The 24,352-nt window shown below is 39.2% G+C and overlaps 2 protein-coding genes across 2 annotated transcripts; one reads left to right on the forward strand and one right to left on the reverse strand.

Annotated features, from left to right (window-relative positions):
• Positions 1-631: 631 nt before the first annotated feature.
• On the forward strand, positions 632-9,235 carry LOC119547569 (microtubule-associated protein RP/EB family member 2). Its single transcript, XM_037854469.1, has 2 exons — positions 632-1,042; positions 9,197-9,235. Exons 1-2 carry the CDS (start codon positions 632-634, stop codon positions 9,233-9,235), a joined length of 450 nt encoding a protein of 149 aa, XP_037710397.1.
• A 10,884-nt stretch (positions 9,236-20,119) lies between these two features.
• Positions 20,120-21,922, reverse strand: LOC119548272 (odorant receptor 24a). Its single transcript, XM_037855423.1, has 5 exons — positions 21,402-21,922; positions 20,620-20,992; positions 20,466-20,564; positions 20,258-20,410; positions 20,120-20,191 (listed from the first exon to the last, which is right to left on the reverse strand). The coding sequence occupies exons 1-5, from the start codon at positions 21,920-21,922 to the stop codon at positions 20,141-20,143; spliced, it is 1,197 nt and encodes a 398-aa protein (XP_037711351.1). The 3' UTR covers positions 20,120-20,140.
• Between the last annotated feature and the right edge of the window lie 2,430 nt (positions 21,923-24,352).

A 24,352-nucleotide genomic window follows, 5' to 3' on the forward strand; every position in this document is an offset into this window, starting at 1 on the left:
GGGCGGGGGGCGTGTCAGCGGTCAGGTCAACGTTGACGCATTGCCCAGGAACCAGATAATTAAGCATAATGACAGAAATATTATATAGCACTTGCAGCACTCGCTTGATAGATGACCCCATATGAAGTGGGCGACGTTGGGTGAGGGCTGACTGAAATATGGCCAGATGACACAGGAACAACCAATTTGGTGCCGACACTAATCAGATCAAAAGTGTTGGTTGGAGTGGGTAAACTAGGGAGGAAAGGACCCCCTGAGAACCTAAAGGTGAAGTAGTAAATTGTTAGGCATACGGTTTACTTTAAAGCTATTACTGTGTCTTATAAATTTTTAAATTTTCAGATAATGTATATTTGTAGTGGGGAAATTTGGACCCATGCTCTGTTGTATGCCCCTTAAACATTTCCAAAACCAAAGACTCAAGGCAGGAACTAGACCTTAAATTTCAAATCAAAGTGCCCGGAAAACCCAAAAGTCATGAGCTACATGGAAATAAGTTTTATTTAGGTAGTTGTGAGTGCCAAGTGCTCATTCCCACACGTTTGTTTTCTACGCTCCCTGGAACCAAAAGTATTTTGTACTTTCCTAAGTTTTTACTGTGCAAACTTCGTGGTCCCAACTTCAAATCATCATGATAAGACTGCAGAACGTTTGTCAGTGGGGAAACGGGAAAAACTCGTGCACTTCGTCGCGTCGCGAGATCCTCGCTTGGGTAAACGATAATCTCAACACAAGTTTCATGCGATTGGAGGACCTCTGCTCCGGGGTGCAATACTGCCAAATGCTTCACAAGCTCCGACCATCCGCCATCAACTTGAAGAAGGTCATAGTAAACACGAGGGCCCAACATGAATTTGTTCGCAATATGAAACTGCTGCAGAGGAGTCTTTTGAAACAAGGTATTGAGAAGCAAATACCCATTCTTCGGCTAGTTGCTCGGGGCTATCGCGAGACCCTGGAGTTTTCTCAGTGGTTCAAGGCCTTCTACGATCGCAACTATATTCTTCTTCAAGATGAAATTGCCCAGGACAAAAAGAATAGAGTACTAGTACTGATGGATACCCCAATGGCAAAAAGGTCTGCAAAAAGAGTTAACAGTAAATTCGCCTTGTTACCATCTCAAGACGCCAGCTCTCAAGATATTTCTCAAATTTCGTTTGGTACAGAGTACTCTAGGGAATATTTAAAGGATTTCAGGTCGCAAGGGAAGTCATGGATGTGTTCAAAACGCAGATCACACTCAAACCATTCAAATCGGATGGAGAAAAACTCTTATGATCTTTATAAGTATACATCTATAAGCCCTTTAAATGCGAAGTGCACAATATGCGAGAAAGGACGAAGAACGGTAAAACATATTTGGAATCATCGAAAAGAATCGGCTTTCTCACGTTTCCGTCAAATAGAATTGTTCGGTTCGAGAAGGTCCACCCCAAACGTGAATTACTCACACCTGAGAAACCTTAACTCTTTTGGAATAGCACCCTGGGCCTATACCCTAATAGATCAAGCCGACAGGAACAAAAAGGGAACCAGGCTTATCCATTCGAAAGTAGGTAATGTTATGATTAAGTTAACGCCGGGAAAGTATCCAGTTTTCAACAAAATCTTTGACAAGAAATATAGAATTTTGAAGTCGGCCTTTGTCTGTGGTTGTTTTATCAAAAGGTCTTATGCCAGAGTCAAACCACGAACAAGTATAGAAGAAATACATCCGATCGACTTACCAGATCAGCAAGAAAATCCTCAACCAGATCAACTTCGAAATTCAGAAACAATTTCCTCTCCGATGATCAAGGATTCCGCTATAGACCTTTTTACACAAATGTTGGTTTCGGATGGAGATGTAAATGATAATCTAAATGTAGATGGGGAAGAACTGGGAAATGAAAACCAACTGACAGTGGGTGTAGCCTCAGCCCTCGTAGAACTATCACCAAATCAAGAAGATAAATCCTGTCTAAGTGAGGAATCGCATGGATCCCCGGATAAAGAGGAAATCGACTTGTGTTTGAATATATTGGAAAATCCACCTTCAATCGAGGCCTGTCAGTCGGACTTGGTTATTGATTGTTCTTCTTATCCACCATTGATGTCTAAGAGGAACGGATCAGATTTTTCTATAGACATCAGTGCAAAAGAAAATGTTAGAATTGTCAACCTTTCAAATGAGCAGTCAGTAGTCCATTCACCAGTGCAATCCAAATGGAAATCTGCAAATATCACGAAAGAACGCAAACGAAATTGCCGAAGATACCGGAGTACAAAAAGGTTTGCTATACAAAAATTGTCAGAAAATATTCGAAAAGTGTTACGTTCACCACTCTCCGAACGCCTTCCTTCACAATCTCAAGTTTTTGACAAATATCTGCAACTACAAGTCCAAAGGTCAGTAGAAACTAAGCTGGAGGTGCAAAAAAAAGTTTTGTCTGACATTAAACAATCATTTTCAAGTAATGAAAATATTTCAACTATTCAAAAATCAGCAGTTAAATGCGAAACTTCGCCAGGGTCTACAAAAGAAAATTCCTCAACCTTTTTACCAATATGTGATGGCAGTACCATCTATGATTCGAGTAGCTCAAAAGCAAAAGAATACTTGCTCGAGATGGTCGAGGTGGTCGAGAAGTTTAGAGGTCATTTTATTGATTACAGCAAACGGTTACGGAACGATATAGATTCTGTTAAATTAGAGATAACATATCTTAATGTCCAATACCAACAATCAAAACAGTTATATGAACCACATAGTTTTGGTTTTAACAAAACTGGTTCAAAAGAAGACGAACTTGCTCAGTCTGAAGCTGCCGTTGTGGAATATGTTAAACCAGAACAGAAATTTTCCAGTTTGATTTGGAAATTTCACTTCGAAAAGTGTGGACTCTTCAACGATCTTGATGGCAAACCCATACGAAAACTTTGGGGTGAAAAATTTTGCAATAAAATATTTATAAAACACACATTTCGAGCGGCCTTTGGAGGCGTCCGGAAAAGTAAGCACATTATCAAGGGTAAAACTAGGACACTGGAATATTGGATCAAGCAGGGAATAATTTCATTATCGCCGATATCGATGAATGAGGACTTCTGTACCGATAATAACTTTTCCACCGAGGAAAACATCGAAGAGGAAATCGCTCTGATAATGCGAAATGTCCGAAATAAGCTCGAAGAACTCCAAAGAATCCGTAGAATATGGTCATCAAAAGTATTGGAAAATGAAGAATTTTCAAGTTCCCATCGACATTAAATCATAATATGTTGAATTCTTGTTCTTAGATAGGTTTCGGCCTTCGCAAACCGTAAATGTGAAATTTGCATAAAATCTTTTTTAGTTGTACGGAAATAAATTTAAAAGTCCCACCCCCAAAGAGCTGTGATGAACTAAAATAATATTTGACCAACCGAAGATTTCCCCAGTTGTTTTAGCCGCAGTTGAGTTGCGTCGAGTTCAAATTCGCCTACACTTGTTGGTAATTGCTGTGAAGTGAAGTGTCTGGTTTTGGTTTCGGTGCCTCCTTCTGTCACTCGTCCATTCAGTCGGTGAGTCAGTCAGTCAGTTAGTCATTCAGTCAGTCAAACAACCAACGCAACCGCATTCATTTGCCAAATTAATGGCATTTCATTTGGGGCTGCTGCCGCCCCGGCTCGATTTCATTCATGCCAGGATGTTGTCCTCATCGTTGTCCTTTTCGTTGTTGCTGTCGTTGTCGTTGTCTGTCCTGAATTTACGTGTCTGGTTTGGCCGCTTCTGGCGAAAAGATACTGCTCCTAAACCAACTATACATACGGAGAAAGGTCACCAGAAAACAGTGGCATTTGAGTAATTTTCATATTAGCTTATTTTGGAAAGTGAGGAATGTAAAAAACTTAGTCTTGGTCTTAAAACAAATATATCATTGCATGATTCGCCGTTCTTTACGGAATTTCACGGAATTGAGTAAGAATTTCCATTGATTTGTCGTCCATAAATCTCTTAAAAACTGATTTCAAGAAACTAAAAACAAAATAAGCTCTAAGTAATAACGTTTTAATAAATTCTTGAATGAAAAATAATGAATACTGTTAATATTAAGTAAGTTGATTCACCGATTTTTCGCAGTGTACCAGCTCCTTTCTTCCAAAAGCCGCTTCTTTTTGCCAACTGGCGGCTGGCCAGGAAAACTCCTTTCTCTGGATTTCCCCGAGGGTCAGGGGGTTGGTGGGCTGATTGGGGGGAGGTGCATTTCCAGGCGAACGATTTTGGCAGCCAGTTGTTTGTCAGCGGCGTGCGATTATTCAAAAGTGCAACATGCAAATTTATTTTGTGCATAAAACGTTATGAGCTCGCATGAAAATGTCTGACAACAATTGGGACTGGCAATCGCTGTCACTCCGCCGAAAAACTTGTTGGCTACGGGATTAACCCCTCTCTGGATTGAGTCCTCTTTTGACACCTCGTCGGTATATGGCATTAAAAACTTAATTACAAGTACTACATGAGAAATGGAGCTAATTGAAATAAATAAAGTACACCACAAATAATGTTGGGTATAATAGATAACTAAAGAAAATAAATAATGTCGAAATAAATAATATTTTCTTAACTATATGTTTGGAGTTTTTGATATTAAAAGTTGTTCTTTTATGGCCATCTCCTTTCGAAGCAATTTCGTTAACTTGGTTACTGTGCCTATCCTTAAATTATAAATCATTCCCAAGGGGTTAGGCTTTTCAAGCCACAAACTGACTCGTTGAGGTGTTTTGGCCTCTTCTACTGTTTTGTGGCACAACTCGTATCTTAATTGGATGTTGCAAAGTGCCGAGCGGGTTTACCACTTCTTCTCTGATTGTTTCCATCCATTATGCCACTCCGCACTCGGCGACATTGAATTGATTTCAACCGCTGCCGCATTTCAATTAATATGTATATTGCACAGGCGGATATATATTGCCACCATATTCATTTCCCGACTGGCGGGAAAAGCCGCCAGTGATTTGCACTTTTCCAGCTCATTAAAATCGCATAATTTGTTAAATATTTACGAGTTTGTTAAGCGCGTCCCGGCCGCTGGATCCGCTTTATATTTTTCGCAGCGGCTTCATTTACCTAATAAAATTACTGTCAATTAACGCCCGGTATCGCGCATACCTACGTTTTCCAGTCGCCAACCTTTTGCCCCTCGAGCATCTCGGGACCCTCTTCTGGGTGGATTATTATTTACTTTGAGGGTTCAGGTACACCATCAGCAACACGGTCAATAAATTATGTAAACGGCTTAAGCTTCTGGCCATTTTTCTAAGCCCTGCGCATAAATTACAAGCTGACAGTTCTCAGCCTAAAAATTATGATTTTCGGAAAAATTAGATTTTACAGACATAACTCAAGAAATGCTCTTTAATTTAACAGACTATATAAAATATTTAGTTGGTAAATTAAATTACAATCCGTTGGCTTTTTTCTTTATCCACAGATCGTATAAGAAAAATTAGGGTCTTTTCAAACATATTTTTAAAATTTCAATAGTTGGAATTGTAAGTGGGTTGGAGATATAATTTCTTGTTGTTTTGTTACCAATCTTGTATAAAACTAAAATACACATTTTTGAAAATAGGCATAAAAGTTTTTCTGCGAAAGTCAGATAGTTTTGCATAGATAGATACAAAATGATTTATTTAAATAATATTTCATATGTATTTAACATTATATTAAACATTTTACAGACAATTTCTATTGTACCTTGCCTGATTTTTTAAGAAGCTTTAACCCAACCAAGAATAAATGGCCTGTGAGGGTATAGATAGAGATGACGCCATATGATTTTCCTCCCTGAGACTTTTTCTATCCTTATACTGCCGCAGGCCAAATGATCCAGTACATTCAAAGTTGTCATTGATGGTTTCCAACCACCCATCAATTAACTGTCCGTTGCATAGGGCAAATGCTCCTGGCGCCTCCTTATTTCTCTTTCGTTTGTAGGCAAAGCGTTCACTTCTGTTATGGGCTTTCTCGTTAAATGAAAATGGGGAAAATTTTGTGGAAGGTTGTCTCCATAGTATTATTTCACTTCCTTCGCGATCCCTGAACTCCGAAATTATGAAGGCAGCATTATTTCTCTTTACTTCAAACCTCATCTCTACGGACCTTATGGTCGCAAGACGATCAACAACTGAGGATGATCGACTCGTTGCATAATGACTGTGGCAAAGGAGTCCTGTTACCCCGCTACGATCTTCGAATTCACAGTCTAAACATATATTTGCAGCTTCAAGTTGAAAGTGTTCCAATCGTCTATATCCCAGAAGGTTTTCGTTGACTTTGCAATTGGCGGGCAACCATCCGGTTGGAAATGGATCCCAGTCGAAGTTCTTGGTGTCCTCGGTGACCTTGGCCTGTTGCTTTACATACTCTGAGGTTATATATGGGGATATGTAGCACTCGTAGGCGTTGTGATTCGCCGCCGTGGGTATTCCGAAAGTTCCGGATCGACAGGGTATTGGGCCCTCGATCGCCTTCTGGGGAACCGCTGCATCCGGCCAGTTCCAGTGTACTTCGTGGCCACATACCGTCTTTTGGGCACCGATCCCAACGATGTACTCATAAATAGGCAATGGGATTTTCCAAGAAAAAGATGGTAAATAACCAAGATCATGAATCTGGAACCTTTTCGTTTGCATCATGTGGGCTAACAAGGCTTCAGTCATTGCGTGCTGAAAGACGCAGAAGGGTAACTCCCTCCGGAGATAAAAGCACTCCATTTCCATGAAATGGTATACTTCGCGAACTAGCGGTATAAAGCCCGCAAAGTCAAAGTTTTGACCACACATGTAGACAGGTCTGCTCCCCATTTAGTTAGTATACTACTTCGTTTTATTTTCAGAAACAACCAAAGACAGCTGATCAGTATGCCCGTCGTTTGACTTTTGAAATATACATTGCATAGAAATTCTGGTATCCTCAAGATGTATACTTGGTGGCTTGGTATATTTTTGGCTTGTGATAGAATAATTATAATCCAGGGATGATTAAAAGTCGTTAAATTTAAATTTATCCTTCAAAAATACATTCTAATTTTCAAATATTATTTTTTAATTTTTTTAAAACTTATAGTTCAAAAATAATATACAATACTATTTATTCAATGACGCTTTATTTATTTCTTATTATATTTGCTGAATATGTCACGTACATAAATTGAATGACTTTACAAGGATTCTGCCTAAATTGCAACGATCCACAAAAGTGAAATTAATTTTTTTCGCTGACGCAGTGAAAAAGTTTGGGAAATTTAACAAAAAAATGCAGTATAGTCGAAGAAAAAGCTGAGACTCGAAAAAAAGAAAAACCATAGGCCAGCGGCCAACTTTCAACACACAAAATTTCAACCGAAGAAAAACATAAAACTGATGGATTTACGAACAGAAGAAACCATTTTCCAAGTGGGAACCTCAGTGGTTTGGAAGCTGTCTAAGAGCATGCCACCAAATAATAATAGTTTTTCACTTGTTCAGTTTGACCGCCAGCAGCCAAGCGCCGAGTTTATGTGACAAACGTGACTCAAGCGACAATTGCTCGGCTTTTCGCCCGGGAAAATCCGGGAAATCGGGGTCGGGAGTGTGGAAATTCCGGGGGCAAGGGGGATCTGCCTTTTTTATGGCCACACAATAAAGCGAGCAATTGAGCGTCTTAAAGTGTCGCCCAAGTGCATTTAAATCACACACTTTGCGACCATTTGCCGTAATTTGACTTTAAATGTTATGGCCAAGAGTTGATTCGCCCTCGTCGTCACTCCCTCCGCCCACTTTGGCCACCCACTCCAGCACCCCCTCCCCTGCTTAGTTTTCTAGCCAAAAGACCTTGAGCTGTGCTCCATTTTATGGCCAATGTCTGGTGCCCACAAGAAATAAGAAAAACATAAGTTTGATGTACATGTCGATTATGTGCCAAAAATGAGCAAAAACCAGAAATTGCACGGTGCGTAGAAGTCCTTAGTCAACATTCTCGACCTTGGATATCAAATAAAATATTGAAAATGAGTCATGCGACAACAACATTGACTTAATTTCGGGTAAGGCCTGAACTAATTTAGTTGGCCAGTTTGGAGTCTTTTGAAAATAATTGTGACATATTTTTATGTTTTATTTAAAAACAAATTGTATATCATTGACTGAAAACGTTCTATGGTTTTATTTAGAGGATTATTCCACTGAGCTTATGTTGTTTAAGTGTATCTTAGAAACAAGATCTTGGAAACGGTAGAAAGCAAATCACCCTTACACAAAAATCAACAAACTTCACCTTACAACTTATGTATTCCTAAAAGCTTAATCATTTAAATTTTAAACACTCGTTGTCTGGCAAAAGCCAACGAATTTCCATAAAATGGATTTGTTACTTCAAGCAACAGCAAAAAAACGATGCAATTTAAATAATTTGCAGGTTTTTTGTTTACCGATTTCAGAATCCATGTGAATTACATATTGCAATCGCGGGCTTAATATGCTAGTTATAAAGGCTCCCAGCACCACCAAGTGGCTCGAAAAAATATGCAGTGCCAGGGATACGTGGCAAAAAATTGAAACTCAAGCTTGGATAAATAAAAATATTTTACAAAAAAATAGAACGAAAATATGTGTGCTGTGAGCGGATGGTTTGGCAAAAATGTAAATGAATATAATGGAAATGCCTGAAAAACAGGTCCGAGTTGAGAGGTGCTAAATATTATTTCCGAGGACCCTAGCTGAGTTTTTTTCACGTAATTATTGGAAACCAGTTTTCTGTGGTTTTTTAAATGGGACAGATAGGTGGTGTCGCAATCAAGTTGCTTAATTGGCAAGTTCTCATCAATCGAAATCGATTCGATTTTATTTTCACAATGATGCCATTTTTTAGTTGTGACACCTTTCCCTTCTATTTTGTTTTTATCACAAAATATTTTTTTACATTGCATACATATAAAAGTGTCTAAAAATGTGCAGCAGTATATTTGTAAAGCACATGTGTTATTTCCATATTTAGCTGCATACTTTTACACATCTTTCTTACACCTCTGTTTATATCTTGACAGTCCAAATGAAGTTATTCCGAAACCAATGCCTCCATCCATGAACAGACATTTAATGTTCTTTGAAAATCGCAGAGGAAAAGTTCCTCAGAAGTTCCTTTATAGTTCAATTAATTTTTTAACTGCCAATAAAATAATGTTCACTTCCATAGACGGCCATCAAGATAATGCGGCACTCGATCTATGGCTAATTTGCGTGCCTTTTAAAGGCGGTGGAAAATGGCGGCGGAAAAGCGGCGAAGTCTCGCGGAGAAAGGCGCTGGATTCTCGGTTGCAGGATGCGACCGCTTAAGTGCCTCTGCCAGAGTCATAACAATACACCATACAGCAACAAAAGCCGCCGCTGACATGCCGCTTATTATTTATGTATTTTAATAACAGGCGGACGACGACGTCGCGACAGAGCTAGAAAGAGACGGCCGCAGCCGGAGCGAAAGAGACGGGGAGCCCGGGCCATTGCAAAATGAAGTACAATGGCCGACGGGCTACAAAATGGACATTGGTTAATGCGACAGCTGTTGGGGAGATCGCGAAAAATCCAGCACAGCGAAAAAAAATGGGGAGGCAAAGCTGTGGCTGCTGCTGCCTGTTAAAAACAATCAACATACTTATATATATATTCGCCACAGCCCTCTTGGCGTATACTTAATGCCAGGCGAGACTTGAACTTTAAACCGAAGTTGCAACTTAATTGAAATGTTATCCACAGATTCTATGGGTATTTTATATATATATAATATATTTTAAGCCCTATTAAAATGTACACTGCCAACAGTTTCAAGGTGCTCGAATACCCTGTAATTTATACAAATAGAACAAAATTTAAAATTGTGAAGAATATTTTAATTTATAATTTTATTTTAATAACTAAATAACAACAAATAGTTTTAATGAAAATAAAATGAAACGAAGAGTATTGTATTTGTAAGGTGTTGAGACCAAAAATTAAATTAAATATTAATCAGCATTTATTGGCATCCTTTAGGATGGTAAACTACCTCCAGCTACGCGGTACTTTTCCTCCGTGTGGACTCTTCCGCTGCATAATTAATGCTCTGTGTTTTAAATTTACATTTACAATGCCGTTACAACGATGTTCACTGATGTTGATGAGCATTAAGTGTGCGTGAGTATCTGTGTGTGGCAGGACAGGTGAAACCACAATCAGGCGCACATAAATACCAGTCGCATATACATATACCCACAGCCATCCACATAAGTATAAGTAGCAGCAGTTCTGTAAGTCGCTCTCACAACCCAACGAACCCAAGCTGAATGGCTTAATGAAATTATCATTTTCATTTCATTCCAGCCTCTTTGTCTTGCGGCCATGTGAAATTGCCAGAAAATTGACAGCAATTTTAAGCCGGCCAAGAACACGTCGTAAGGCCAACTATTGTATTGAAAATTTAAAGAGAACCCCTAGTTAGTTTGTGGAGTGAATGGGAAAGTAAGTCATTGTCAATTCCAATGACATCTTTTTTTTTTGTCATATTAGTTATGTTCTGATTATTAATACCAGACTACATGCCAAAAATTGTTTAAATCGAACCATTCGATAAAAAGTTATAAGCAAAGAAAGTAGGCAATCTCGGAAACAGCAAATTTTCTGCAGGCACATCTCCATCTCCCTCGCACTCCATTTGACTGAATAACGGGTATCTAATAGTCGAGGCCGTCGACTTGTTTAACCTAAAGTAAGGTATAAAATCTTGTACCAAGTTTCTTGAATCAATAACCATTTTTACTGAGCAAATACTATCTCAGTGTAGGCAACGATTTTTCTCATTTCTCCTTGCTCTAATATATAGTTTTTTGCAACCATCTCAGTGTCAGCAGATGCTGCGGAAAATAAATGAGCAACATACGCACAATATTCAGTTGCTCATTGTGTGCCACGCCCCCCTTGGCAGCAGCCACCCACCGCCCCTCTCATTAACGTCCCGCAGTTGCAGCAGCTGAGCGAAAAAAAAAACTAAAAAAGGAAGGAAAATGCATAGAAATTACGCATACGCAGCGTGTGCCGTCGTTGAAGTTGCTTGCTGCCGTTGCAGTTGTTCTTGTTGTTCTGCGTTGTTATTGTTGTTGCTGCAAATGCTACAGTTGCACCTTGTTGTTGGTGCTGTAGCTTAAGTTGTTGTTATTGCTGTTGCTTTTGGGCGTTTTTAATGAGCATGGGCAACAAGCGGCAGCAGCTCGCAAATTTCTTTTGCCATAGTCGATATTCATGCATAAACATTCACAGCTGCCTATGTGTGTGCAAAGCATAGATGTATGTGTGTGTGCAGGGTTACCGGTTGCACAGCAAAAAAATATGTGTATTAGTATTGAAAAATGGTGATACAGGGCTGGCCACTTATAAGCCCATAATATATTTAAAAACTTTGTAAAAAGGTTTCGAGCCTCAAAGCCTCTAGATTCAAAAGATGCCTAAAAGTATGCTGTAAGAAATATCAAACAGCACTTCTCGTCCTAAAATATATCATAGCATACTTTTAGACACCCTTTCAAAAGGTTTCAAACCTTAAGAGATTTTGTTTTCAACGGTTTTGGAAATATTTTTGGAACTTCGTGGTAAATAATCCACTGAAAACATACATTAGTTTAAGTCAAAGCACTTCCCTCAGTGTTTCTTCTGGCGTTGCCATAACATTAATTTTGTTAATTAAAAGTTTCTCACAGCTTTAAAGTTTACTGCCATCTGCTTGCTGTTGTTGCGGCCGATGTTACTGTCAGTCAGTGGCCTTGTAACACTCTCCTATGCATGTGAGCCACACCCACACATGACCAGGCCTCACAAACACACCGACACAGACACAGACAGCCATAGACACATATTCACACAGACACCTGTACTAGAATCCAGACTTTGATTTGTTTGCCCGGGCCAAAGGCAACTTTTACTGGCAAAACGTGTCATCGTTGTCACAGTTGTTTCTATTGTTATGATTATTAAACGAAACGAGGTGCATTGGATTTGCAAGTAAATATTGCAAATACATACAGAATCTGGTAAGAGATCCGGCGAGGGTTAGAAAGGAGCCCCACATTAAAAATGCCCAAATTAAATTTCTGAAATTTCACAAGGACCTGCAAAATGTTAATTGCCTTGGGGAACAATTCGGTATTATTTTGGGGTGTTTTAAAGATGTGTGTGAACCTAAAGGTTTCCGTGAAGTTCGCCCTGAAAGTTGGGATAGCTTAACAGATTACTAAAATATTCATTTTGGAAAATGCCTCATGGCACATTAAGTCAAAACTTAAAGATACAAATTGTTATACTCTTGAAAAGCCAATTACATAGCTACATAAATAATTGTCAATAGATAAATTGTGAAATCCAATTACTTAAACGTACCTTTTTAAATATCAACTTTTGCCCTTTTAAATGTAACATTGAAATAAATGACTTGTTTTTGTAATTGGTTTAATTTCATAGTCATTAAATTTTATCCTTCGAATACTTAAAGGTCATGAATTAAAAGGATGAATAAATTCTTTCCACTTAAAAATTTTATTTTTGGCAGAAGGTTATACCAATTTTAAGTTAAACGTCCGAAAGGAATATGTTCTATGATCACTAAAACTAAAATTCTGCACATTACATGGAATATAAACATTATTGTGATCCATATTTTTTTAGAAACAAATAAAATCTTATACGTATAAATTGGTTTCGGTTCTATAGATTATTATGTCTTGCCTCCCCTAAAAATAAATAACCACAATTCCCATAAACCTCGAAAATGTTTTATTTGCGAAAAATTTGTCACAATTGTTTTCCTACAGTATCGGAACTATTTTCCCTGGAAACTAAAGATTTTAAAGCCAGTTCTTTCTGTTTTGTGGGCCATCTCAGCCATTGTGATGACTGTTTGTGGATGCGTTATTGCCTTTGACAATGTCACAATGGCATCGACAGCTTCCGCAATAATTTTCTGCCTCGCTTTTTTCTCGCTTTTGGCAGCAGACTGAAATATTTTCTTTTTTTGCGCTTTTGGCGGCGCTTTGTTGTCAAATTGAAAGTGCTGGAGTCGCATGACGGGGATATTTTATGAGCTCCTTTGGCACTCTCTGATGGCCCAGTCATTTGCACAAGTCGTGACATACTAACACGCTTCGAAAAAGGGGCGCAAATGGTCCAGGGGCGTGGCAGCCGCCAGCTTGCCGCTTCATCCTACAAAAATACAAAAAAAACATCGCTTCCTACGCTGTTCCTTCTCTTTTTTTTGCGTTTTTATTTTTATATGTGTGTATATGCAAAGCGGCCATAAAATTTGCAAAAACTTTTAATGGTTCATAAAATATTTAACGTAATGGCGGCGGCAACGGCCAAACCGGTTAAAGAGGCGAAAGACCAAGAGGTCACCCATGAAGACCGGGCCCAGAAACCGAAGGAGTCGCAGGACAAGGGTCCCACGGGGCGGGATCAGGAGCGGGGGCAAGGACAACGCCAGAAGAGATTTGTTGGCTGCCAACAGGCCGCAAACGATGCAACAACAGCAACATAGCACTGCACATGCCTGCCGCAAAAAACACTGAAAGGAGTTAGGTAGTTTTTTGTATATAAAACCTAAACATTCTGCAATTTCACTAAATATTTTTTTATGAACATATATTTGTATTAAAAAATTTAAAATTTTTACCAGAAGCACAACATGGCGTATGAGTGATCCATCTCATGATGGATGCTTTCTAAAGGACAGATCCCATTTTTGTTACTCTAATATTTTCAATACCCACATAAAATGAAATACTTGCGTTAATATTTAATAAATAAAATACTTTTTTCGATTTTTAAAGTGCAGCATTACATCAGAAATTTGTCTAGGAAACTATTATTATATGTCGCAGTACTTATGTATTTAGACAAAAGAAGTTGAAATTAGTGTCTTGCAATAAATTGTATTCCTTTTTTTAGCTTAATAGGATTTATCATATTCTTCAGACATTTTCCTCAGTGCTTTGCACTCCTTCTTTTTTTTCACCACCCCTTACCACTGTGATCTCTGCTCTGCTGCAATTTATTTAAACCACTTTTCCACTTGTTGTTTTTCCACTCCCCCTCCTTTTTTTTGGGGTAACCTCCCCACATAATTGCAAATTATCGCTTCAGCCATCGTGTCGTGGCCATTTTTGGTTAGCTGACCACTCGTCCGTTGCCCCCGCACCGGATTCTCGGGGGATTTATGTTCGAGTGAGCTGCCCTCAGGTGTCGCATCCTCTAAATTAATGCCATGTGCATGTTTTAATTGCAATTGCTGAGCTGCTGAGCTGATTTTCACTCCCACCCCGCCGGTTTTCCCTCCATTTCGGGGCCAATAAATTGCTCGCTTTCATTTTCCCATCCCCATTCCATCGGGGCTCTTCCCTCGTGGGCTCCATAATTCGCTGGGGTGTTGAAAAGTCGAATTCGATTATCGGCTGTGTATATGACAGGAAATGGCGGAATAGGATAGCAAATACCGCGGAAAGGGAGCTTTAATTCATGATATGGATTTGGGAACGATTTGTTCCTTACATTTTATTTTGGTAAAATTTGAAGTCGAATTTGCTACAGGTGATTAAAAAAAAGGCTTTCTTAAAAGAAAAAATTGAATACTTTAAGCCCTCTATGTTGCAGAGAAATATATATTTTTTATTTAATCAAAAATTCGTGAAATAAGTGTACTAATTTATACTATAAATATGGTTGTAAGGGAAAATACAGGACAGACATTCCAGTTAAAAGTAAGTAAAGTAAAAGTAAGACTAATTTTTCACTATTAAGTCTTAAACAGAACCCGCTAAGATGACAAAAAATTCCCAACGACTTACGCCTCCTCAATCACCGCCTCAATCGGCGTTCCTTCCGCAAATTTATCATTCCCGCCCACATTTATAATACAGTAATTACCGCCCCGAGTCGCAGCCATAATTTTGTGGCAACAAATTCGAGAACTACCAGGATCTGAGCCTTGCGGCGGAAGTGAGCGAACCAGTGGCCGGAAACGGAAATGCGCAAATGCCAGGGCAGCAAATGAAAATGGCTCCCCAAGCGGCGTTTAGCCGAGGAAGCTGCGGAGCTCAGACAGAGAGTGACTCGGAAAGTGTAGCAAAAAGTTTACGTGTCTTAGTTGACAATTGATTTTGATGTTTAAAAAATGTGAAATAAAAAGATTACCCACCCCGTGTTTTTTATTTTTTGATGCGGGCGTGGTTCCAACACGAAAGTGAAAATGCCAATGAAAAAACATTCGCATGCAAATGCAAAACATAGTCAAAGGCAACTTCCGTTCCCATTTTCCAAGCCCTCGCCCGAATTTTCCGGAATAACCATCACGTACGAAGGAAAAGTGGAAATGGGGGCGGGGAAACGGAGGCGTGCTCGCCTTCGCTTTTAATTTTAATGCGTGCAACACGCTCGCGCTTTCCAAAAATTAAACGTCGGTTTACTTGCCCCTCCGCCTGGCATTTCCTTGGGAAAACTTTCGCCATCCCGAATATTCAGTGTGTTCTTTTATTTTTTTGGTTTCTTTCGCTGTTTTCTTGGTCCAAACAAATAGGCGTCGATTAGGCAAATCAACGCATTTGTATGCAGATTATGTGCTGCTGTGAGGAAAACCAGCTAGAAGCGGGGAAACTGCCGAAAGAGACGGGGAATGGGGTGCAGAAAGAGAGGGGTAGACGGCCGCTTGTTGTCTCTAATTGCGCCTCAGTCCTTTAGGCGCTCAACTAGGCGTATGCGTGATAAAAACTGGGCGCAACTCAGACAACTCTTTAGACAGATAAAAGGAGAGCAAAATTCCCAAGAAAGTGGAAAGGACAAGAAAACATGTTTAATTATATTAAGGAGTAGTTTTAAATTTGTTAGCTAGCAGCAAACCGGTCACCCTTTTCAAAAACATAAAAAAAAAAATTCATACTCCATTTTTAGCTATTATCATAAGAGCTTTGGATACCAAATTCCACAGTAAACTTACATGATCCGACTTGTTAGAAAATAAAAAAGACACATCCATTGGTTGTAATAACCGCGAAAATGCCACGCACTTAAAGCGATCCCATGACACAGCATCGCAACATCAAACGCGAAAGATTGTCAGTATCCCATATCCATGCCTGTCCCTATCTACGGGGCATTGTCATGTATCATTACCATTTCAATTCACTTGACTTGCCACCATCCCACCAACTTATTCCACTTTACAGCGTCTGTAATTTCCTGATGCCGACTCGTGTCTCGCTTTAAACAACAAGGATCTGGTGCTAATTTCGAGTTTCAAATACCACACGCCTAAAATCCGCCTTCAACACCCCGTGAAAACCCCTCGAAGGCCCCTTTTTTATACCCCTCTGTACCACCAATCAATACTGGGAACGTTTTTTGGTGTCCCTTGCCGCGTGTTGAATTTCAATGCATACTTTTAGGCCGTACATCAAAAAAATATTTGTTTGCCATTTCACATTTCATACAAGGATGAGGGCGCGGGGTTACGAGCACTGGGAGAAATATTCCAAGGTTAACAACATATCATTGAGATGCTAATAGTGTTATTAGAATCCACAGGAACCATTCTGAAGGACGTTCTCTTTTCACTGCATACTTTTAGCCACCAATATAAAAAAGAGTTTGGGGTCAAGTTGCAGTTTGTTGATAATTTTATATAGATTTTAATTTTTCTTCAAGTGCCAAAGTGTTAGAAGGCTCACTTTTGTTGCTTTCGGAATTCTAGGACTGCAGGAATCACATGCGTTTGGCATTTGACGCCGCCGAAGGAAAAAACGCTGACGATGACGAGTTTTATGCTTTTTCCCTTTCACAACGGTGCTTTCTTCGCCTTCTCGACTGAGTGCTGTTGTTTTGTTTTATACCACTTGCAAGTGGATTTATTTTGCAATGGCCCAACGGAATTTTAATGGATCCCCCCTCGCGATTTTTCCCTACCCCTTCCTATTTTTCCATTTTTTTGTTGTGCCGGCGAACGTGTCTTGTCCTCTTGAACGGAGAAAATGGCCCAAAGACTTTGGCGCCTGCTTAAAATTTCACTCATGTGGCGATGCTGGCGCATTCCTTCACAGTCCCTATGCTTTTCCCCCGGATTTTCCAGGCCCCTCGGAAAATGCTGCGTTTGTTGGGGTCACCATTTTACACTCGGTCGTGTTTGTTTTTGTTAATTCGCCGCCATGCTCCGTGTTTTATGTACATTTCACTTGGCCTGTCGGGCATAAAATTCGAAATTTAATTAGTCGTGTAGGTAAAAATGACATTTAAAATTATTTCGCCCTCGTTGACAAGAACAACAAGGGAGCATCTACCAGAACGTTAAGGGGCACAGGTTAAGGACCGTATCCGCCAAATTACTTTAAATGGCGTAGCAAACTGAAGCTATTTCTTACATTTAATTGTTATTAAACCACTATTCCAGAGCTAAAATAAATGTATTATACAGTAAAAGATCTTTAAATGGAAAGACCCAAACGTGACCAATTTAATAATTATAAACAAGTAAGTTCTTTACTCTCAATAAGCGAACAAGAACCCGATTTAATTGTGTTTTCTGTCTGAATACTCGCACTTTGAAGAGCATTTATGCATTCCAATTGAAATGCATGGTTCTTTTTATAATTTTTTTATTTGCCGCCGCATTATGCATATTTGTCACATTTAATTATTCACACTCGTTCATACCCATTTGTGTGTGTATTAATGTATTTATAATATGGCTTACACGCCCACCATAACCAACTATTTGGCTTCCTTAATCCGCAGAGCAAATTCCCACCCGCAAAATAATTATTGAAGGCTAACAGAGAAATGTATTTGCGATAATCCAGAGGGAAAGAGCTGAAGTATTTATTTAACTTTCTCCTTTTCGGAGTAATGCTGTGGATGTGACCCCCAGTTGGTGACCTTACCCAACCCCATTTCCATCTCCACTGCCATTTCCATTCCCATCGCACTCATCCACATGTAGTTAAGCTCACCTAAATACATTTTTGCTAGAATAAACAAGCAACCTTGGGTGTTTACCATAAAAAGTAGGTAAACTTGAGTGCAAAAATTGCGTAGCAAATGCGGATGTATGAGTTGAGTTCACCACACACACACCCACACACTCGCACACACACAAAATGCACATAAAAATGTGAAAACGAACAACATTAACAAGGTTTGGGTGGAAAAAGGGGGGCTAGGGGGTTGGTAAGGTCGAAGGGGTTGTGGGCGGTGCTTTTCGGTTGGGGTAAAAACAAGTTCTGAGCTCTGACTGAATGGAAAAGAAATAAAAATAAAAAATAACAAGCAACAAGCCAGCTAGCAATATCATGTGGAACACAAGAAAAGCAAAATGAACACAGAGCAGAACCTCAAAAAACCATAAAAGAAAGCATCAAGTGGTGGAAAGCTTCGGTCAGAAAGTGCAACTGAAAATACTCCTTGATTTTGGTTTATAAAAAACATTTGAACAATAATTAAACAAATATTTTTTATCTTGGCTATAAACAAGACCCAATATTTAGTTTGAATTTCTTACAAATTACACTCTCAGTACATAACTTATATTATAAAATACCTATGTTAAAAAAAATATATAAATATATAAAATATATAAATTAAGATTTACCACCAAAATACGAAATGTTTTGACTGTCTAGAAAAACTATAGGTATCTTACTATCGAAAAAAGAGGGGCTCAAGAAGCTGGGGTTATAATGGTGAGTTGGTATAAAAAAGAAAAAGGGGTGCCAAACTCTGACGTCGAACACATTACAAGCAAAAGCACTTTTCACAAAAGGAGGCGCCAGCGAAAATAAACAAACAAATGGCAAAAGAAACAAGGACGAGCAGACAGACATTCAGAGGGACGGCTAGAGGGGTGAGAGCGGGACGGCAGATAGGCCCGCTCATGTGCGTGTAAAGGATTTCAAGGACTACAACATTAAGGGGCAAAAGTATGGCAGGAATTTGTGCATGAACAATGGGCGAGATAAAAAAAACAGACAGAGAAATAAAACACAAAAATCAGTCGAGAAGAACCCCAAAAAAACACACAGCATCCACTCACTGAAGAGGCTGTCTTCAAAGGGGGAGGGGGGAAATCAACAACTGCGGCAGGAATATGAAGTACCCTACCCACACAGACGCAGACCGGATGTCATTAAGGTGCGCGTGGGTGTGTGCACTGGGAGAAATCATTATACCCCTTACTCATTTACAAGAAGTATCACTTAAACAAAAAGTTTATGCGGTTCTTTTATCCCAAAGTCCCAAAAATATATTAAGATGACCATATGATATAAACAAAGACTGTTGATAGAAATGATAAAATAATAATGTAATAAAATAGAATGCATCTAGTGTTAATGTGTCATTGTTGTCGATATCTTTTATTTCGAAAGTCCTTTAGTTAAACGTAGTAATATAAAAAAGGGTCATAGGAAGTGTGACAGATTTTAATATATATTAACTACATATCTCCTATAATTTCAGTGCACGAGGTATGGAAATGAACTGCAGTTGGAAAAGCGTGCAACTGAAAATGGCCAAGTGGAATGGCCAAGAGGAAAGTGCCAAACAGGAAGGCAAGCGAGGGGGACTGTGATGAGCAACGGCAAAGAAAGCAATTTGCAGGAGCAGCTGAAAGAGCAGAAGGACACCCAAGGAAATGTTTAACAACAGTGCAGCTTTAATTCGACAACAACAATCAGGGGTCAAAGGTGCTGCCAAGGAAAATGAAAAGAAAACCGAAATTGTTGTAAAGGATATACGAATTAACGCACACGCAGACAGAAAGAGTAAGGGAAAACAGTACAGGAAATATTAAGCCAGAAGAGGGAAATCAGGTGCAGAGAGTGTCCGAAATGAATAAAGGAAAAGTAAATTGAACTCTTAAACTTTATTGGTAAAATAGAAAGAGGTATACAAAATGTTTTTAGCTTAAATATTATTTTAGACACATATTTAAAATGCACTGTCAAGCCTTTTAGCTAAACTTTTCCGGTCAATTATTTTTTCAAATATTTATGGTATGATGTGATATGATATTATTATAATTGTATTTTTGTATAATTCTCAAAATATATATTTTATAAAAGGGAATAGAAAACAATGATGTTTACAAAACCGACTTTGCCAAAGCAATTAAGGAACCCGTAAAACGTAAAATCTGCAAGGAAATTTCACAAAATATTTATCTGGTTTTATGAAGAAGACAATCCCAACAAAAACTTACCGAGGTCAGTGTCTCCAAAGATGGAGAAAAGAAAGGAATTTTAATTGTGAGAACTTTCTGCGCACGAGCGACCATCAAAAGTGCCATCTTTTGGACGCGAATAGTGTGTCCGTACCAGTGGCTGCCGAATATGGAACTAGCTAGATCGGAACACTACAAAATATAAACAGTTGTGTAAATACACTATGGCAATCCTTAAAATAAATACCGCTTCCATGATATGAGAACCTCCTAGGCAATATAGAAAGATCTCCACGCCCACGGCACAAGTGTAGACCACATAAACAATAATTCCTAGTCCAGAAAACTGAGGATTATAAATGGCTATATTAGAAATGAATAATACTAATGATTATACGTACCAATAAAATATCTACCACACTGGTGCCAATAATCAAACTAGATGTGACAAAGTGGGCCAGTGTTATTTCCACCATAACACCCGATAATCTCTCCGTAAGTTCGGCCACCTCATTGTGTCGATCCACCAATTTCTCCATTTCCCGAACTATCCGAGCTTCCTGCTCTTCGGAGGGGCTCCTTTCGATATTTTCAACCTCTAATAAGTCACCCACATCATCCCTCAGACAGAGTAACAGAACCGTGAAGTACAAACAAAAGCCCAGGAAGAAACCATCTGCACCGACAAAACAAACCACTGTGATGTAACCATGCCAATGCACCAGGATATAGGTGAGGGGATACAGCGGCAGTCGCAGTAGAGGATCGGGAAATCTATAAATAAGGTTTAGTTTAAAAAAAGGTAGAACAAAAAATTAGGTTCTCGTAGAAATTGTGTTATTTAAGGTTTAGTTTAGGTATCAAAAAACTGTAAGGGCTTAAAACTATATTTAAAAGTATCTTAAGGTATGCATCAACAAATTTTGATACCGAAAGTCTGAGGGACCCACTCGAAAAATAAAATTTATTTATTTATTTATTTATATTCTGGTTTTGGGAAAATTGCAAATTGCCACCAACCACTTAATTTAGCTATAGCTAGGCCTTAAAAAAATAAAATTATTTTTCCATTATACTTTGAGAACCCTTTTTTTGGGATTTTATTTTCCTAATTGAAATAAGTATTTCTTAATTTTCCCAATTTCTATTTTGAACCAAACTTTGTTTTGATTTTTCCACTTACATCATTTTGAACGGAGTCTCATAGATCCAGTCCTTTCCATGGGCTCGCCTCAGGATATTATCTATTAGATGTCTGACGGAATACGAAGTACTGGTGCAAAACCCACAGCACAAGAGCAAGAAGGTCAATCGAGTGGCTAGAGTGTAGAGCCTCATCTTGTAGCCCAGTTTCCTCTTTGATCTCTGTTCCTCTGTGAGGAACCTTACCCTCTCGATCAAGCTCCTCAGATCATCTCGGTACCACCAAATCGCCACCATTTTAACCAGGGACAAAATGCTCGATGCCACCGGACAAAGGGCATCCAAGGCAGTGGCTATATTAATCGGTATATAGTGTATGCCGTAGTAAGCCTCGGCATAGCAGCCGTAGGTCAGGATGAAAAAGTTGAAGAAACTCCAGAGTTTCACTAATAAAGTTCGCTTCTGCTCCGGATAGAATCCAATCAGCGATAACGCAAACTTTGGCACCGCAAAATAATGCCGTTCCATCGGATACGAGGCGGTCAGGAAGCGAGGTAACATCTTTTTCTCTCTACGGACACCAAACACTTTTCAGCTCATAATCCTTCGAGCCCCGTCCTTTTATACCCTTTGAAACCAAATATATATACGTACACTGGGGAGCACACAAAGCACTTGAGCAGCATAATTGATGAGCTGGGCGTTGTCCTTGCTCATAGTTCGATAAGTTTTACAAATTGTTAACCCCCAATTAGGCAACGTTGTTCGGGAAAGGGGCGTGCCAAATTGGGCGTGCTCGTAATTAAACTTTAGTTTTCGTTAAACGATTTTTAATGACCTTTGCCATGAATTTTGTGTGCGTTTGGCAGGTACTACACATCGGCATAGGCGTAGGCACACAGGGGATTAAATGATTTATTTAATTTGTCAGTTTTATAATCGCATAACATTTCATAGCAAGAATTATAAAATTCATAAAGTGACTTAAATTGTACCAAGTTAAACTATTCCATATTGAGCAGAATCCAGAGATCCCCTTACGTTCAAATATCAAACACTGTGTATCCTGTCCGAAAACCTTGTCGGTGGTCAAACAAATTGACTCTCCATCAAAGGATATATGGACATGGTTGGACAATCTGCAATTCAGACTTCGGCAAGTGTTGCCTGGCAACTTGCAGTTTAAATAAATATTTTATAAGCTGTCCAACTCCAGGCGAGAGTGTGTGCGATGATTATGCAAACTGCAGCTATTTGGTCTTTGCGAGGAAGGCCAATAAATTAATTTAGCTAGATGGCCGACTGGCTGACTTGCTGGTTGAATGGCTGAATGGAAATTTGGGGCTGCGGGAAAATCGAAATGGGGCGGGGATGGAGGCAAAACTAACGATGGCGCTGAAAGTCCCGCCTACCTGACGGCTAACTACACAGAGAGAAAATTTCTTGGCTGCACCAATGGCAGGGTGGTAAACTTAATAACCATCACAGTTGCTTTGAATTTGTTAGCAAATGTGTCTAAAAGTATGCAGTGAAAAGTAACCATAGTCTATCGAATTAATATAAATTTCAGATTCAAAATGAATGTGTCAATACTAAGCACCTTAATATGTGATTTAAAGTAACTAAAACGTTAAAGTTCACTTTTAAAGGTGTCTAAAAGTATGCAGTGAAACAGTAATTGTTGTCTTAGGAAATGATACTGCATACTTCTGGGCACCTTTACAAGTGATTTCAAATAGCTATACTTTTTTATGGCACCTTATAGAATTGGTTTTTTATATAATAAGTTGTTTCTCAGTGTGTAAATTCGTCTATCCCGAAAGCCCCGGGCCAATATCCAACGCCGTAGACCTAGCCGTAAACGTAGCCGGAGACGGCCTCTGACGATTCCGACCTGGCAACAGGATGGACGAGGAGGAACTGGCTCTTTGCATAATTGATGGCTGCAGGTGTATTTGCGCTCAAATGAGGCATGCTAAACACATGCCTTTGACACTTATACACATGCCCTGGCCGAGCTCACACACACATAAGCACGATTTCCTGCCGGGCAACAAAACCAAAACTAAATCCAAAGTCCTTCGTTGGCAAGGACACAGGGAGAGCCTAACAAAAACACTAGGTAAAAGTGTGTAAACACACAGTTCAAATGTAAATACTTCATAAAAACCATAGATGACAACAACAGAGGTGACAGGGGACTTAAATGATCATTGTGTAAAATGTTGAAGGACCTATTAGTTCCTATTTTTGGAACTAAGTAGGTACACTTTAATAATATTTCAAATAAATCTTAAAACTCTAATGTATGCTAAATAGTATAATGATAAATTTTATAAACACATTAATCCATAAATCTATAAATCTGTCCTTAAGTCAATCTTAGGCAACTAACTCCACCTCAGACACCTTAAAATATCAACCCTTTCAAGCCGGTACGATACGATCTCCCACACGGTGATAGCTTTATTCAGCTTTAAATTTTGTTTAACATCTCCCAACAATATCCCAGCTAACACAAAAGGCCCAGGACAGGACCCTCGACCGAAAGGATCGAAAGCGTCCATTCAAATTGAAAAATTTACGTGGAAAACATGCAAATTTATGCCATAAACACAATGAGTTTAATGTGCGAGCGGGAGGACCCCGATAAAAAAAGCCAACGAAAAAGAGAAAGCACACCTCAACCTGTGTAAACTTATGGCCTGACAGTTTTAACCGCATTCAGGGGACGATTTGTAGGCCACACGACCGGGCCCAAAAAAAAGAGGAGAAAATATATAAAACAGTCCATTTTTTTGTGGCAAACACACTGGCCACCTACTTCTCCTCTTTTTTCGTGCCTGCTCTGACATTTTATTGACAAAATTATTGAACACGTTTTGACCGTGCCACACAAATCTAGCCAAAGCGGCTGTATAGCAACATAATGGCCACTCCTCCATAAAGGCGCCCATTGTGGAACGGCCCAGGTCGGGGGGCGTGGCAGGG

This window comes from Drosophila subpulchrella, chromosome 2L, assembly GCF_014743375.2.
Source record: "Drosophila subpulchrella strain 33 F10 #4 breed RU33 chromosome 2L, RU_Dsub_v1.1 Primary Assembly, whole genome shotgun sequence".
NCBI lineage: Eukaryota > Metazoa > Arthropoda > Insecta > Diptera > Drosophilidae > Drosophila > Drosophila subpulchrella.

Excerpts from the sequence above, each read along its gene's own strand:
- LOC119547569 (XM_037854469.1), top strand. The coding sequence starts at position 632 with ATGATAAGACTGCAGAACGTTTGTCAGTGGGGAAACGGGAAAAACTCG. Across the intron at positions 1,043-9,196 it reads CCCAGGACAAAAAGAATAGA|ACGGCCATCAAGATAATGCG; the intron begins GTACTAGTACTG and ends TCACTTCCATAG.
- LOC119548272 (XM_037855423.1), bottom strand. The coding sequence starts at position 21,922 with ATGTTACCTCGCTTCCTGACCGCCTCGTATCCGATGGAACGGCATTAT. Across the intron at positions 20,411-20,465 it reads GTTCTCATATCATGGAAGCG|TGTTCCGATCTAGCTAGTTC; the intron begins GTATTTATTTTA and ends TATATTTTGTAG. Across the intron at positions 20,192-20,257 it reads CTTTGGAGACACTGACCTCG|ATTTTACGTTTTACGGGTTC; the intron begins GTAAGTTTTTGT and ends ATTTCCTTGCAG.